Genomic DNA, 16,731 nt, shown 5'->3' on the forward strand with positions numbered 1-16,731 from the left:
GTAATTAAATTGCTGAGCCGAGCCAAGCCAAGCAGTCTTCAAACAGTCCTTGAACGTGTTCTAAATTTATCACCCTCCCCTTCTGGAGCGGTGTCCAGCCCCCTAGCCAAGGCCATCGGTCTCCTTCCCCATTTGCCCTAAGAAAGCTAAAGAACCTCCAAAGCGACACTTGATCCGACATGTGACATCACAGTCTGAACTTAAATAAGAAGGGCCTAAGCCCATGGTTCAGGACCACTCTCCTGGGACTCCGGCTTCTGTTGACTTCTGCCTAACCGCTCCTCCATCTACATATCATCATGGTGTGTACTGTGGATATTTGCATTATTCTATGGATTTCTTTTTCTCTCTCTCTCTCTCTTTGTTTGGATCTGTGGCTGCCAACACATCTTTTGCGAATATAGGATACGTCTTTAACCAAACTGGTCAAGGCATGCAATTCAACTCTGCAATTGGTTCTGAATAACAGATATTGGACATATGCAGGGATGATTTCATATCATATAATCAAAAAAAAAAGAACAAAAAAAGACTTTTGTCAGAAAATACATACAATTTATGAAAAAAATAATATGTAAGAAAAAATAGAAGACGTTTCAGTTCCTACACTACCATTAGTAACTTCTAGATGGACTTACAGTGTTTGACGGAAGAAGATGTGTACGTCTATGTAAACGCTTGTGTGTGTATGTATGTGTGCTTGTGTGTGTGTGTGTGTGCATGCCTTTGTGTGTGTCTCTGTAGTGATACTCTTTAGTAGTAGAACTAACATGGTGCTTGTGCCTGTGTAGGGTGATGCTCCCGCTGAGGCTCCCGCCGCGGCCCCCGCTGCAGGTGGTGACTTCTCCGCTGACCAGATTGAGGGTAAGTCTCGACTTTATAGGAAACCAACAGTATGGGAAGCATTCTAATTTGGCCAGATTGAGGGTAAGTCTCCATCGCTGGACAAGACTTTATGGGAAAAGTACAGTATGGAAAGCATTCTAAATTGCCCAGATTGAGGCCTCTATTGCTGGACACAACTTTATAGGAAAAGAACAGTATGGGAGGCATTCTAAGTTGCCCAGATTGAGGCCTCTATTGCTGGACACGACTTTGAGGGTATGCCTCTATCACTGGACATGACATGACAAAGTACAATAATGTTACAATGAAATAAAAATGTTTTATTCATAAATCTAGCAACAATATGAATACTCATGTGAGTGACATGATAGTATGTGCTCTTTCACTTTCAGTAGAAGGTAGCTTGGTGTGCTGTTGATCAGTTCTAAAGTTTCAGAATCAACATACTACACTACAAATTACAATACTATGCTATTCTATCACTACTACGACAACTATAGCAAAAGTACAGGGAAGCACTCTCAGTGCATCTTTAAACGGCATGGCATTGTGCACTTATAGTAGGCCACATGGTGTACTCTGTGTAAATTAGTTGCTGTACTGTCTGTGAATTAGCCAATGCTCTGTGTACCCTCTTTGACTGAAAAAAAAAAACAAGATGCCGGAGTGTTCAGGCATGTTTGAGGGCTAGCTAATCTTACAGTGTTTAAATATATATATATGTACCAGTTGAAGGATGGGTCGTCACATGTGTTGATTGATGTTACAACACAATTGACAAGATAGTTGACACTCAGACTCTTGTTTCCTTGTTGTAGATGTAGTGGTTGTCAATGGACATAGCTTTCAGGATAAAGAAGAGATTCCATCTTGAAACTCTTCTCCATGATATATAGAATTATTGTCAGAATTACTGTTAAGCATGAACAAAATCTCACAAAGACAATGTGAAAAAGTCTGTTCAGAAGACATTTCTATAATACCCAGAGCAGGTAGATGTGTTATTTTGGGGAGTAAAACCACGAAACCACAATTTTTTTTTCTCAGAAAGAGAAAAACATTCTTTTGTTATGGGACTTGTGTATCCATAATAAAAACATGCCCCAAAACACCTGCTGTCTTGGTAGCAACACAAAGTGTTGGAAAATGTTTCTCAGCTGTTGAGGCCATTCTTAACTATTCTATTCCCAGTGGTGGTAACACAGGCTTCAGTTGCACAGTGGTCCTTGGACTTTGTACTAATCTCTAGCTACGGGCTGAAGATTCAAAGATGGCGTAGGGTCAGTTTTCAAAATACATTTGCACCAACGCCCTTGCCACCCCTCAAGTTTTTTTCATTCACTGAACTTTACAGCCCCTTGCTAAGATGTCCTTTATTAAGACGTCCATTGAGGATCATTTAGAATAATTCTTAATTCAAAAAGTAGTGTGCTCCAAAATATATATTTATATTAGATGTAAGACAATCAATGGGGAGTAAACATTTAGTAATATACATATGTTCTTTAGTTTCAATAAAGTATAGAGAGGTCTTTGTGAAAAGCCCTTCTACTGATAGTGCCTACTGTGTTAGTAAAATCTCATCGCTAGATTAATTAGAACTGTGACATGACGAGTACATCTGTCAGTTATATCGGTGTGCAGGTTTTAAGCTGCACCTTCCTCAGCAAGAGTCCATGCTGGCGGGTGTTGATTACGCTGCTGTCAGCATTCTTGCGTGCAGCTTGGGTCGCAGCGAGACCTCCACTGCCCTTTTACGGCCAGGGTTGGCTTCTTGGGGCGTATTGATTGCCCAGCGCACTCCGTTAAATGCCATCTAAACATGATCTGCCCCGCAGCAGCTGGCCTTGCTCAAAATCATGCATGGCCATTAATCTGTCAGCAGATCCCTGTCAATTCCACAACCCCAGTGGATCCCATACACATTGCAATCTCTTGTTTTTCACTCCTACAGACGTTGCCTATGCGGTACCTTCCGCTTGGGCGTTGATTACACAGCTGTTCAGCTCAATTAGTGGAGGAGGACAGAGAGACACAGAGAGAGACAGCAGAGGAGAAATGTCTTTGAACTAACTGTAGGACAGGTGGTAGGAAAGCATGGTACAAAAACATGTGAGCAATGTGTGGCTTGAAATGTGACGAGTTCTCACCATGTAGTATAAATTACCACATATCTGGAAGGGCAAAGACATTTTTTTAACAATGTTTGTTTCCTGAGTTGTTATGAGAGGAACGCCTATTGCAGTACTAATGTGCACTTCCAGTCCTAAGTAATAACAATAGTATCGTGCCTAGGAGAAGTAGAGAGCGGAAGTGTACTAAGTGTCCCTAAGTGCACTAAGTAAAGTAAAACCACCATGTTTTATCACCCTATTAACACTCTCATCACCTCTCTCTCCCATTGTCCAGACTTCAAGGAGGCTTTCGGTCTTTTCGACAAAGTTGGTGACAACCAGGTTGGATACAACCAGGTTGCCGATATCATGCGCGCTCTGGGCCAGAACCCCACCAACGGAGAGGTGAAGAAGTTGCTGGGCAGCCCATCCGTTGAGGGTAAGCCACTACAATATACATATTTTAAATCAGCTTCTGAATCATGCTTGACTGTTGAATGTATTATGACACATATTTGATATCTACCCTTCGATATGTTGCAGTGTGCAAAATTCCAGAATTGAATTGAAACTGGCTCTTAAATTCCAATTCAATTCTTGAATTTCACTTGCATTTCAATTGAGGTAGCAAACAGGAAGCAGAATTGCAATTTGAATTTTGCACAACCCTGCTGGATACATGCCTGTTTCTCACTGAATAGAGTACTAATTGTTTTACAAGGTTTTACATTTACATTTCAGTTTTGTATCATTTAGTGAGTAAAGTATCAGCTCTATTCTATATCTATAGGCTTCCATCAGTTCAGTATTCATCGAAAAGGTGATAAAAGCGTGCAGTGCCCGTATCTGTGTGTGTGTGTCAGACATTAACGAATGTTGGTTTGTCCGTGTGTCTTCTCTGGACAGATATGGCCAACAAGAGAATGGCCTTCGACGCTTTCCTGCCCCTGCTGGCACAGCAGGACAAGGTCCAGAAGGGTACCTATGATGACTACGTTGAGGGTCTGCGCGTCTTCGACAAGGAGGGCAACGGCACAGTCTTGGGCGCTGAGCTGCGTATCGTGTTGGGCACAATGGGTGAGTAGTCACGCCAGAGAACCATGGGAGACTTTTGTCTATTTTTAAACTACTAGCCTATCTAAAGTATAGACTAAGAACTACATTAGCATTCCCTTAGATCACAGCCTATTTTCTTTCTAATACCCACAGGTGAGAAGATGAAGGAGGATGAGATTGATGCCCTCATGACAGGTCAGGAGGACGACAACGGCTGTGTCAACTACGAGGGTAAGTTTTGTCCCCTTTCACCTTTTAATGTCGGGATGCACAGACACATATGGTTAGCCTACTGCAGTCTCAGGCCTTCCCAGTGCCTGACACGTTTATTTACAGAGATGTCCTTAAACGGAATATGGCGAGGCGCTCTAAATGGTATTTTCTCTCTCTCTCTCTCTCCCCCCCCCCCCCCCCCCCTCCTTCAACCCCCAGCTTTCGTCAAGCACGTCATGTCTGTGTAAGAGGCCCCCAGGTGGAAGTGGTGAAGAAGATGAAGTCAATCTACAAACCCTCAGGGTGTCAGGACATCCAACTCTGTTTCTAAGACCAACCTAAGAGAATTAAAAGGACTATGGGATGTCACTATTCAAGAAAAACACTTTTTTTTTTTTCTTTTATCCACATCACCTTCTTTCCCTTGTTTTCTCCGCTCAACCTCTTTCTGGACGTTACCGTTCTCTCTCTCTCTTCTTTTTATCCCCCTGTGCCGCCCACTTCACTCCCCTCCCCACCAGGGCGGCGCTCCCTGGCTTGGCGGGAAACGGGGGAGGAAGGGTGGGCCACCCATGAAGTGGGGGTCTCCCCCTGCCTTGCCCCGACTCGCCCCGGTCACTTCATCACCGGCCAGCCGTGCTAAAGGCACCTGGCACGCCTGTGAACCGCTCGCCGAAACGTTCCCCTCCCAGACACAAAGTCATCTTTTATTTTCACTCAGAATAAAACCTTTTCCAAAAGTACACGCTCACCTTGTTCATTCTTGATCTTTTCCACTAACTTATTCCATTATTCCTCTGCTAATGTTCCAATGTAATAAATATATATTTTATTCATAAATCTAGCATCAATGTGTATACTTCATGTGAGTGACACGATAGTATGTTCTCTTTCACTTTCACTGGAAGGTAGTTTGATGTGCTATTCATCTATCGGAAGTTTACAATAGCCTACTATTCCACTTTAAAGTAAAACACTAAATTTGTGTATACAGATCAGTGTCTACACAGATGTATCCAGTTCAGATTTATCAACACCTGTATCACACACTACATTATTAATTTTATTTGGTGTAAGTACAGATTTATGATAAAATAAGTGATAATATCTCAAACTAATTTTCCAGGGGTAAATACAATATCCATATGGTACCAAACAACTGTATTAAATATCACCTATAGTAGTAGTCCAATATATTTTAGCAGATATTAGATATCTGTATTTCAGTGAGACATAATTTGAAATCGAACCCATACGAATAAATTTGACAGCACCATGCTCTACCAGTTTAAATGAGTAGGCTACGCCATGATTTATTAATCAATAGTGTTGGTTCACCACTGAAGTTTATTAATACACAGAGGAGAAATCGGCATTGCATAGAAGAGACATGATCTCATAAGCATGCAATGCATATCTGATATTCTCAGATAGAAATAGCTATCAAGATACCATACAGTTTTGTGATAAAGCAATTACTTCACTGAATTCTGAAATCTTCTGAGGCCTGCATCCATTGTTCCCAATATGGTACTGCAAAGTCCCTAAGTGGAAATGGAACTGATAGTGAGAATATGTTTGACAAGGTAAAATGTTCCTTTATCTCCATGTCAGATGTTCTCATTAGCATTGAGATGTAACTGTCTTTTAGTGATTCAACTACACAGAGATCAACCATTAAAAGAGTACAGCTGAAGCGTGTAATATCTGAATACAGTGCTGTTAAATAGCAAACAGCGTGTAATATCTGAATACAGTGCTGTTGAATAGCAAACAGCGAATAATGCGACTTTAACATCGAATGGAAGCAAAAAATGTTTTACAGAAACTTGCATCTCTTGGTTTGTGCGAGTACTGTAAATGGAACGTCATAGCACAAATCATAGGGCAACAGCGCCCTCATGTGGTTTCAAAGACCTCTGCAATGGATGGTGGATATTTGTGGCTCAACAGTCAACATGAACACAAATAACTTCCTCAGGTTCTGTAGCCTGACGTTGTCATACTCAAAATTCTAGTCAGTCCAAAACCGCTTTGGTTCTGGCATACCAGACCGAACTTCCCAACCTCAAATGTTGTGGGCAGGGCTAAATTCAGCTGGCACCCAGGCTACAAGTTCTGCTTACCAAAGTCCTTTTAGGCAAATCCCTCCTTAATTCACAAAAAAAGATTACACAGCCATGTAAATGGTTTTGCATGCTGTGGCTCAGCACATCTTCAAAGACAGTAAATAACAAAATGATTTATTGCCATAGAAATGACAAGCAACAACTTTGAACTTTTGAAACTGCTGCTTTATTACAGATGGTTGAGCGCTTTTTACATATTATCTACAGGATACTGTGCACCCTTAATCAATGGCTGTTTACACTTGCCAGCTTCGTCACAAACTCTGGAATGGCACATTTGAACCAAAATGCTTTGAACATAACGTCATGGTTGCAGACGGAAACAATCCAAATTATGATGGGTGGCGTAGGACTACATCAGAAGTGTGTGTGCGTGTCTGTGTGTGCGTTGGGTCTCTAATCCCATGACGACTGACCAATGTAAGTGCAGATTCTGCTGGTCTATGCCACATCCTGTGTGGCAGTACTGGACACGGAGTGACCACAGGTGAAATGAGGCTGAGCACAAGACCACCACTCCCGGTTCACACGACTCCAGTCCACACACACGAGTAAGAAAACAAAAGTCTTCTCTCAGAGTGTATACAGCCTTGTAAGGTATTAAAGGGACAGTAAGTAGCATTAGCAAATATAAGGTTGCAAAGCATTAACATAAATACATTAATGCACAGTGCGCACGTTAAAACAACTTCATGTTTGTGTTGTGTTCCAACTGTGTTCAGATGATCTGGTTTTCAAAACTGAACAGATATCCTTTAACAACTGAGGTTCAGTTCAACTGATATTACCTTATCATATCTAGGGAGAAAAAAGAACAAGGTCTGCTGCTGTATAAGCTGTGTTGCTTGAAATCCAACTTAAATGGTTCCTTATGTCCACAAAACGCCTTATAAACATGGAAAAAAAGCAATCTTAACATTTTCTGTTGAGGTCTGGTAGGTGAAGATTAGATAGAATGACCAGACATGCCATACTGAGGTACTTCGGATGCTAACAGACACCAGTAACATGGGCATTTTTGTTTTGTTTCTCAGTTCAGTGCAGTGGATGTTGGTTGGCAAAACGCTAAATAAGTGTAAAAATATATTCAAATTACATTAATAAAATGTTGCATTATCCCATCGGTCATGGATCTGTGAAAAAATAACTATAAATGAGGCGGATTTTTTTTTTTTTTTGTAAACAAGTTGTTCTCCCCTCCTGACCAATCTTTAAATGTTTTTCTTCATACATCTAATAATACATCCATGTCATAGGAAAAAGGTCAAGTCTAACAGAAGCGGTCTCTGTAAAGTCCTCGTGTTGGTCTCTGATACAACTGAATGACAGTTTGAACTTGGGAACTGTCCACTTAGGAAATGACCTTCCAAGAAGAACATGTGTGAAGTTTATCTACAGAATGAAGTGGTGGACAGAATCCGCCACAGAGTAGCAGGTCGGCCAGATATGAACTGTGCTCTGACTGTATTGAAAAAAAGAACTGCCCCTTGCTCCTACTCCACCGTAGCGGTATTTCTTCTTTGATCTCTCTACTGGATTGAGCAACATTGTCTTATGTTTCTGTACAACCACATATACAAGTGCTTATTTGTACACCTGGAGGGTGACTAGAAAACAAAATGGTGAAAGATTATCTATTCCTGTTGGAGCCGACTATGTCATCCATTTCTTTTTACTATAATTTTGAACAAGGACTTCCAAAATAGTCTTTCATGGCATACTCATTCACACAAAATCCCTTTTGCAAAAGATTCAATTTAACTCCTAGCTGAACATATCAGGATATGCCAACAGCTTAATTGGGTTAAGGCAAACCTTGGAAAACACCTTCGATAATGTAAACTTAATGAAAACCCTCTCTGCCCCATCTGATCTCACTCATCACCCGAGAGCCTAAACTGCAGGAGCAAACCCAGGCCCCCGAGAACTGCCGAGAACACACACATTTTAGTAATTACAAGTCACTCCAGAGTCTCTCTCTGTCAAACTGGGTTAATGAACAAAACACTCTAAAGTGGTGGCCAAGCACTCAAACACAAAAAGCTCCATCAACCCAAAGCATCAAATCACCCCTTAAGAAGCTGAGCCAACGAAGCAAAGAGCATGCTCACACACACGCACGCACACCATAGACTGTATAGAACGGTCTATGGCACGCACACACACACACACACAGCAAAGCCACCACTGTTCCTTACAACACCAGGACAGACACTGGTCAACAAAGTCTTCTACTACCTGCTAGAGCTCTCCACATCCTGCAGTATCTCTGAGCTACAAAGTTTCCTGGTGAACTTCATTTAACATAATCTATCATGCCACTTCAATTACGACAGGGGTTCTGACATGTGACTAGGCCTGTTGCCTTGCAGGCAAAAATTGTTAAAAAGAAATGACTGAAAAATCGAGGGCCGTAATAGGGAGCACTATCATTTTATAAAGGTTGGTTGTGTCGTAAGTTGAATTCCGCAGGGGACATGGCGCAGGGAGGGGAGAAATGCAATTGCGCTGGTTTAGATTCTGTGTAAAGCCTCTCCTCAGTAAGGTGAGCCCTGCCTAACCAGGGACAAGCAGGGCTGGGACCTTCCCAAAGGGCAGCGAGGTGTGTGGGCAGCACGTGTGCCCCGACAGGGACACCCATCTGCTCTGGTGGGGGGGGTTCTGGGCCAGGGGCGAGCCACTGAGCAGGGCTGGGGGAGGGAACCAGGGACCCAGGAGTGCGGAGGGGTTCCAGCGACCGCAGTGAGAGATTGACGCGTTCTGGGCAGTGGCACACTGAAGGGGGTGGTGCTGGTCTGAGCAGGCTGCACCGAGCAGGAAGGAAGGGAACACGGCCTGGGGTTTCGGCAGGGGAGGTAGAGCTGGATCAGAGAAGGCCAGAGAGGAGAGAAGCGTGTCCCAGAAACAGAGCACCGAGTTCGGCGAAAGTGCAGAGGCCGGGCGGGTGTCGGAGAGGATGGGGAAAGGTGAGGAGGCAAAGGGGTCGTCGGGGTGGTGGTCGTGGTGGTCCTGACTCTCGTTGTCCGGGACACAACAGTTGGGGTGGCCTGCGGGCGACGCTGGGACGAGAAGGGGGGAGTCCGGGAGGTGGACGACGCGGGTGGAGGTGGAGCTGGAGCTGGAGCTGGTGCTGAGCTGGTGAAGCACGGCGGAGACAGCGATCAGACTGGCCACGCTGGTCAGGTACAGGAGGCCCAGCATGCAGGCCACCTGTGGGTGAGAGAGGAGAGGGAGAATGTCAATGATAGCTAGCGGAGTGCTAGCGGAACTAGCGGAGCGCCGGCCACTGGATTCTGAGAACCTGGTTTGCATATCAATTGATGAACGAAACTAAACCTATTCAGGAGGTGTGACCACAAGGGCTTAAGTGTCTCTAAGGGCCGGGACACAACAACCCGACGGCCGACCGTTGGCAGAAAAGCAGTCGGACTGATCAGTCAGCTCCCGTCTCCCCAAGTCGGTCAAAAAAGTGCCGCAGAACACACTGAAGCAATGCCAAACATACATTCTGCGCGTGCGCAGGACGTAATACAGTACATTTCCATAAAAGCAGCCAATAGACTGAAATGGCACTAGTTTCGGACTTCACCGATTAAGCAATAAGAACATATAAATATAAATATACTGTATATTGTGTACTATTTTAATGTCATTGCTTGTGTTTGATGCCAATGAAACACTCTTTCGGACACGGAATAAACAATTTACTTTTGCCTGGGGAGACGGGAGCTGACTAATCAGTCTGACTGCTTTTCTGCCAACGGTCGGTCGTCGGGTTGGTATGTCCCGGCCCTAAAACAGTGTGTGTGTGTGTGTGGTGAAAAGGGAGAGGTGCTCACCTTGGTAAAGTGTAGATAGATGGCAGTCAGAGCCTGTCGCCATGACGACTGCTCCAACAGCACACACAGATCCGTGTAGGTGAACCAGCCTCGCTTTATGCCCTGCCGCTCTGCAATGCTGAGGTTGCCACGGAGACATCAAAGATTACAAGACAAAATCCCCTATTTACTTAAGACTTAACATTTCAGGGAAAATTAGGACCTTTTTTCAATCTAAAGAAGACTGCATCCTTGTGAAATCTAAAAAAACACCCAAGGGAATAGGATGTTTTGGACATAAAGCTTAAATCTATATAGTCCATATGCACTATGTACACTATAGATGTCCCATGGTTCAAAGACCTTTAAGTGGGTCAAGGCAAACATGCTGAAACAGGAAGAAGGGACTCCGTTACACTAAACAGTATGATAAAGAATAAACTAGGCCACCATGCACAGGTGAACAAATGAATGGAGGTCACAGGAAGCAGTTTTTTCTTCATGTGTCTGTACACAATGTGCCCGTACACAATGTGCTCTTTGAGAGCAACACTACTACAGTTGTAAAGATGTTACAATATTCAGCAGTCTCATGCTCTCGTGTGAGTGCAAAAAAATATTTAGGTACACTGGTGCGAATGACTTCTAACCATGTCAATGTTTGTCTACAAAATACACCGCAACATCAAGAAACATTACTGGTGCAAAAGAATCACGTCGCGAATGCAGCATAAAAACTACACCTCCCATCAATGTTAGAAGTTTCGCGTTGTGACACGCTAGTAGTCGCTTCTATCAAATCCAAGAGCACGCAGAAAAAGTGGAAAGTTAGACTAGCCAGCCAAGATGCAAAGATTGAAGAAATGAGTTCTTCTATCCAGCGAATTCATTGGATATCGGAGGAACAGGATGAGATTCTGAGAATGCAGTGAGAGAAGGAAAGGTAACCTAACATGCCTTTTAGCCCAGTTGACGTATTGGCTGCAATATGCAAAATTTAGCTGTAGCGAACAGGCACAAAAGTAGCTTCCCGTAATACTCCCATTTTATTCAAAGGTAGAACGCTACTGACCACTCCAGGCTTCCACGCATGCTTGTTTGTTTACACCGAATACAAGCTGAAGTGCAAAACGAAAGTAGGCCTAAAGTTTGCCTACTGCCCCCATCAATGCAGATATTTCAAATAAAAAGTAAAAGTATAAATATAAATATATATATATATATATATATATATATATATATATATATATATATATATATATCCTTGATTAGCCTATGTTGGGTTTTGTGGAAGAGAAAATGGACTGTTTTAGTAGTAGTATTAGGCAGTATGCAGTCAGATAGGTCACCATGGGCATATTTGGATTAGCTACAGATAAATAAATTAGCCTACATTTGGCAGGATACTTGATATACAGGCTAAATGCAAATATGGCAATGTATTATACTATTTTATATTAACAAAATATAGGAAAATAGAACAGACTGAAAATAAAGTAGGCACTGATCTTTAAAATCCTATTTCCTGTAGCCTAAATGTTGTCAGTCATTCTTAATATTCGCAATTGGTGCACTGGCATGTTTAAGTGTTAGCTGCAGTGTAATGTTAGATTATGTTTAAGTTAAGTACAGAACTGACTATGCGCCCAAATTTTTGTCTGTGCTCCTAAATGTTTTAACTTGGACGCACAAGTGCTCCTGGAAAAAAATGTTAAGTGTAGAGCCCTGCTTGTAAGCTTTATGATCATCACACTAACGCCGCTGATCTTAGGAAATACAACCCCAATGCCCTATTGCACAGGTTACGACCCCAGCAACAGAGTATGTTGTAACTCCAGTCAAGAAGTAAATATATCTGTGTGTGTGTGTGTGTGTGCCACTAACCTTGCTTCCAGTTGAGTCAGGATGTCAAACAACTCACTGGGGTCCGTGTACAGGCTCCATTCCTAAAATACAACAGGCACAATCCTCACATTCTGCTGGGCGCCCATTTTTGGACATGCTGTGGCACCACTTCATAACAGACCTAACATCATGACCAAGCAATGTCTTTGCCATGCAAAATCTTTACTGCTGGCGTTCAATTATGAGCTGACATACTAACCACAGCAGGATAAGGCTTTCAGACAATAATCTGTGTCCAATGCGGACTGAACAAAGGAATTAGTGCTTGTTTTCAAGTGCCCTCAGATAGCCCAATTTTTCAGTGGCATTTTTTTCCCTATGGTAGAAAAACATTTCGCAGTAGACACACTCCCTTTGAGCTGTAACATATACTCCTTACATAAATAATGTCTGTGCCGACATGTACTGAACTATATAAGGTCAGCATGCGTTGGCACTCACAATAGCATTTTGTGACACTCACAATAGCATTGAGGAAGTTCATCTCCAGGTTGTTGACAGTCTGCACGTCCAGTTTCCCCGCGGCTCCCCATTCGTCATTAAAAACCTCTTCCTCTTCGCCTTCATCGTACAGGTACTTACTGGCCACCATCTGCATATGAGCATACAAGAATATCAAATTAACACCACTTCCCATTTGCATCCATCAAGAGGTATTTTTGCTTCTCGATTACTATAGAGAACAAAGCCAAAGGAGAATAGGGTGCCATAGGACAGTTTCCACAGAGTCGATCATCTTAATCTTGCTCATCACTTTATAAATATAGCAATGGCATCCACCACAAAAAAGCTGTTTGAAACTGCATTACATGGTAAAAGAACAACAAAATGCCATAGGTAGTTAGCTTCAATTAACAACCGGATCTCCTTATATGGACAAAGATGGCCGTTTTGGTTCTTTTTTGTAGGCGAACTTCAGAGGTCTATTCACCTTGCAAAACAAGCAGTCATTAAACCACCTACTTAAAATACGACAATATTACTGGCAAATACAACATTTGTTGGTATCACACAAAACACACACACACGTACCATGGATATCAGAAAGAGGTCTGAGGAGGAGATCTGTTGCAGGTATTCAGGGTTTCTGTGTCGTAGTCTCTCAATGTACACCAGGGCCAGCATCATCGCACAGGGCGAAATGCAGGCTTCCCTGAGAGTGACAACAACATCAACAACAATAAAGGACAAGAACTTTAGCAAACAGCTATGATGACATGAAACTGGCCTGCTTTTAGAGATCACAACTAATAAGGGCTTCAACAATTAATCAATTAATCGATTAGTTGTCAGCTATTAAATTAATCAACAACAATTTTGGTAGTCGTTAATTGGTTTGTGTCGTTTTTAAGTAAACGGCCTTAAAATACTCTGATTTTACCTCCATAAAAGGTGCTATACGGCAGTTACTTTTTAGTTTACACCATCCAATAATTACCTAGAAATAGAGGTGTGAAACAGCCGTTTTGATGTAATGTAAAAAACGGCTATTATGCGTGTTCAGATATCCAATGAATTTCGCATGCAAACCAACTATCATCGAACAATTTTTTTTATTAAGGACATATCTGTCAGATATCAGCTGTCAGCCTATCTGATGACAGAAGACAATCTATCCCAGTTTCAATATTCTATGAACAAGTGAGAGGAGCTGGTCAAACAAATTGTTTTGTTTGCCAATGAGTACGCAATACACATCACTGCAGAGTACAGTACCAAAAAAAGTACCGTTGGGTACTGGTACTGGACAACACGTCCTTATATCGGTACTGATATCGGTTCAAATGTGAGAAGTACCCAAAGTACCAAAGGCCCATGCACTTTTCAACAGCATGGACTGCCCAGACACTCCATGCAGCTTCAACATTTAGTTTCAAGAGAAATCAAATCTATCAGCATCTATTTTACTCTCTTCATCTTGCAGATGCTTTATCTAAAGCAGTGTACAGTCAGCACACGTTTTCATTTGTATACATGCCCTATTTAAGTAAGAGAAAATACAGACCAATAGATTGATATTCTTTCAAACATAGTGACTGAGTGATTAAAGTTGTTTGCAGAGAGTGATTTCTGCAACAGCAAAATAGTATATAGAGACTACATGTATACCTGGTACACATGTATAGCAAGTACACCTGTATCCAGGTATACATTGACTCTTAGGCGGGGATCACATTAGCCAGCGGCAGGTTTCCTATTGTTCTCTATGGTTTGGCAGCGGAACGGTGGCAACGCTGGCGTAACGCTAGCGTTGAACAAGCTGAGCGTTGAACTTGGTTCAACTTTCAAAGCGCAACGCGAGCGTATACAATTGTCAGTTAAGGCAAACCGTTTGTGTTACCATGAGATAGAACTTATATAGGAATGAGATAGAACTTATTATGGTCTGAGCGTTGCGTTACACTTGCCGCTGCCTAATGTGATCTCCGCCTTAGGCTGGGACACTCACCTGGCTACATGGGCAGCATATTTTTTCTGGAGTTTGCGGATTGGGCTTGGTGCAGATTTTTGGAGCAGCTCCACGGCAATGTCTAGCAAACAGAGGACGTTTTTTATGTAGGTGACCAACTTCACCACAAGTCTATCATCGTAAAACAACAAGCTCTTTGACTCAACTGTACCCATCTGACAAAAATACTAATTGTGCCATCAGTTATGTCACTATATTAAATGTAAACTGTACCAAAATGTATATTATGCATCATTTGCTCTGCTGAGAGAGTGATTGGCTGCAGCCTGCCTTCTCTCCAAAGTCTGTACCTTGACCTTGACCTTGAGGCGGACAGGAAAGAATGCTGCAGACCCCTCCCACCCCGGACACAGTCTTTTTGAGACATTCCCCCCTGAGGCTGCGGTCAATCATGACCAGGACCTCACGCCACAGCTGGTTTCTTCCCCTCTGCAATTGGTCCCCTCAACAAAACATATCCCCCTTTCTGCATCTGCACTTTGTCATATTTGTACATATGTGTATAGGCTTATATTATATTATTATTGTATTTAAATACTTCTTATGTGTCTTGCAAAATTTCACCAATTCCTTGTATTTTCTTTTTCGTGTGGAAAAGAAAACAAAAACTCAATAAAATGATTCTGATTTATATTCTTGATTATCTTTATTTAGACAATGCCGTCTTCTATGACACTGAGTGCGATGCAATTCAAAAAAATGTCTCTGGGTGTTTAAAATATCAGTTGCCATGTCATTGTGTACAAGTATAATGCAAATCACCTGTTACTGGGCATGACAGGGTATCCAACGAACTATCCGGATCAAGGCCATAGTATAAACGCTTTCGAACACGGTCTGCCAGTTGCTGGTGTCCGGGTAGAAACTGTAACAAAACAATGTTAGCTGCATTAGTTGCATACAGAGGGAGGAGCCTGTCCAAATCTATGCGATGATAATACATGCCAAACTACGTACTATTACCTGACAGAATCTAGTTATATTAGTGAAAAGGTACATAGGACAACGTCATTTGCAGTTAATAAACTTCTGATTGTGTATTGTTAGCTTAGCACTAGCTGCCCATGTTATGGTTAGCAGCTACAAGGAAACGACATCGACAGCAAAATGGTGGGTCACAGGAACGTTTCCTGATATTTATTTTTACCGACTCCGTGCGCCTGACCATTGATGACAATGTATTCAAAATAAAACGTTATTCCCGCAAGTGTTGACATGCACATTAAAGGTAACATTAGCTAGCTAGCTATAAGTTAACTCACTTGAGTTACAGCCATGGATATCTATGAGTTACAGCTAACATTAGATAGCATAGAAACCAAGCCAGTCTGATGCATGCTAGTTAGGAAATTGTTCTGCCGTACGACCCAGTCATCACTTTGTTTACCGATTATACAGCTACAAACACACGTACCACGCCTTGCAGTCGTCACATTCGAATAATGTCAGGTCTCTTTAAAGACCAACGTTATTTGGCGATAAGTTGCCTTAGTTAAATACTTCTAGCATAGCTAGTAAAGCTCATTAACGTTAGCTAACGTGACAAGCCACCGCTGCCAACGAGCTAGAGCTAATGTTAGCTCGCGTACTAAAGTCACAGAACTGGTAGTTACATACCGTAAACTCCTGAAAGTCCGAAAATGGAAACGTTCGTTCGTCAAATAGCTCACCAAAATCCATTTTCTCCAAACAATATCAACATTTAAACAGAAAATCTAGATATACACAAAGCGCGACACGGACGAGGGCGTACTCCTGCTGCTCCTTCTGAGCCCTCTAGCGGTTCGAGCGGTTCCCTCCCTTTGGAACGTAGAACTAACACGTTACGCAACAGCTAGAACTGCATGTACACGGCATGTAAACATTACGTCGTCTCCTCACACAAGTGGCAGCGCACGTCGAAAGTGCGTCCAAACTCACCATTATTCTCTGTTGAACTACACGCGAAGTATACACAGACATCGTATCATATCACATGAAAGCCCTTTCTCAGCTTTTAAAAGTTGCTGTTGTAAACGGTTAGCGAGAAAAGTAACTTTAATTTAATTGTATTAGGCCTACATACAGTTCTGTACCCATCTCATCATTCATCCTGGTGGAATACTTCGAATTCACATGGTAGCAAAGAAGGACGGACTGGGACTAAAAAAAGGCCCTGGACTTTCTTCCAAATAGGCCCA

The 16,731-nt window shown here is 42.4% G+C and overlaps 2 protein-coding genes across 2 annotated transcripts; one reads left to right on the plus strand and one right to left on the minus strand.

The window, feature by feature from the left end:
- The first annotated feature begins 149 nt into the window (after nt 1-149).
- On the plus strand, nt 150-4,972 carry mylz3 (myosin, light polypeptide 3, skeletal muscle). Its single transcript, XM_042079989.1, has 6 exons — nt 150-302; nt 792-864; nt 3,256-3,399; nt 3,867-4,037; nt 4,170-4,247; nt 4,449-4,972. The coding sequence occupies exons 1-6, from the start codon at nt 300-302 to the stop codon at nt 4,475-4,477; spliced, it is 498 nt and encodes a 165-aa protein (XP_041935923.1). The 5' UTR covers nt 150-299; the 3' UTR covers nt 4,478-4,972.
- Nucleotides 4,973-6,501: 1,529 nt separating this feature from the next.
- cnppd1 (cyclin Pas1/PHO80 domain containing 1) lies at nt 6,502-16,350 on the minus strand. Its single transcript, XM_042079987.1, has 8 exons — nt 16,169-16,350; nt 15,314-15,416; nt 14,531-14,612; nt 13,114-13,234; nt 12,545-12,673; nt 12,061-12,122; nt 10,198-10,315; nt 6,502-9,568 (listed from the first exon to the last, which is right to left on the minus strand). Exons 1-8 carry the CDS (start codon nt 16,229-16,231, stop codon nt 8,915-8,917), a joined length of 1,332 nt encoding a protein of 443 aa, XP_041935921.1. The 5' UTR covers nt 16,232-16,350; the 3' UTR covers nt 6,502-8,914.
- Between the last annotated feature and the right edge of the window lie 381 nt (nt 16,351-16,731).

This window comes from Alosa sapidissima, chromosome 23, assembly GCF_018492685.1.
Source record: "Alosa sapidissima isolate fAloSap1 chromosome 23, fAloSap1.pri, whole genome shotgun sequence".
Classification (NCBI taxonomy): Eukaryota; Metazoa; Chordata; class Actinopteri; order Clupeiformes; family Clupeidae; genus Alosa; species Alosa sapidissima.

What these genes read in the sequence shown, in the direction of transcription:
- cnppd1 (XM_042079987.1), bottom strand. Translation starts at nt 16,231, where the DNA reads ATGGATTTTGGTGAGCTATTTGACGAACGAACGTTTCCATTTTCGGAC. An exon ending in CCTGTCATGCCCAGTAACAG is followed by an intron (nt 14,613 to 15,313) that starts GTGATTTGCATT and finishes TCTGTTTGCTAG; the next exon opens with ACATTGCCGTGGAGCTGCTC. An exon ending in TCTATCTACACTTTACCAAG is followed by an intron (nt 9,569 to 10,197) that starts GTGAGCACCTCT and finishes TCTCACCCACAG; the next exon opens with GTGGCCTGCATGCTGGGCCT.
- mylz3 (XM_042079989.1), top strand. An exon ending in CTCCGCTGACCAGATTGAGG is followed by an intron (nt 865 to 3,255) that starts GTAAGTCTCGAC and finishes CCCATTGTCCAG; the next exon opens with ACTTCAAGGAGGCTTTCGGT. An exon ending in TATCGTGTTGGGCACAATGG is followed by an intron (nt 4,038 to 4,169) that starts GTGAGTAGTCAC and finishes TAATACCCACAG; the next exon opens with GTGAGAAGATGAAGGAGGAT.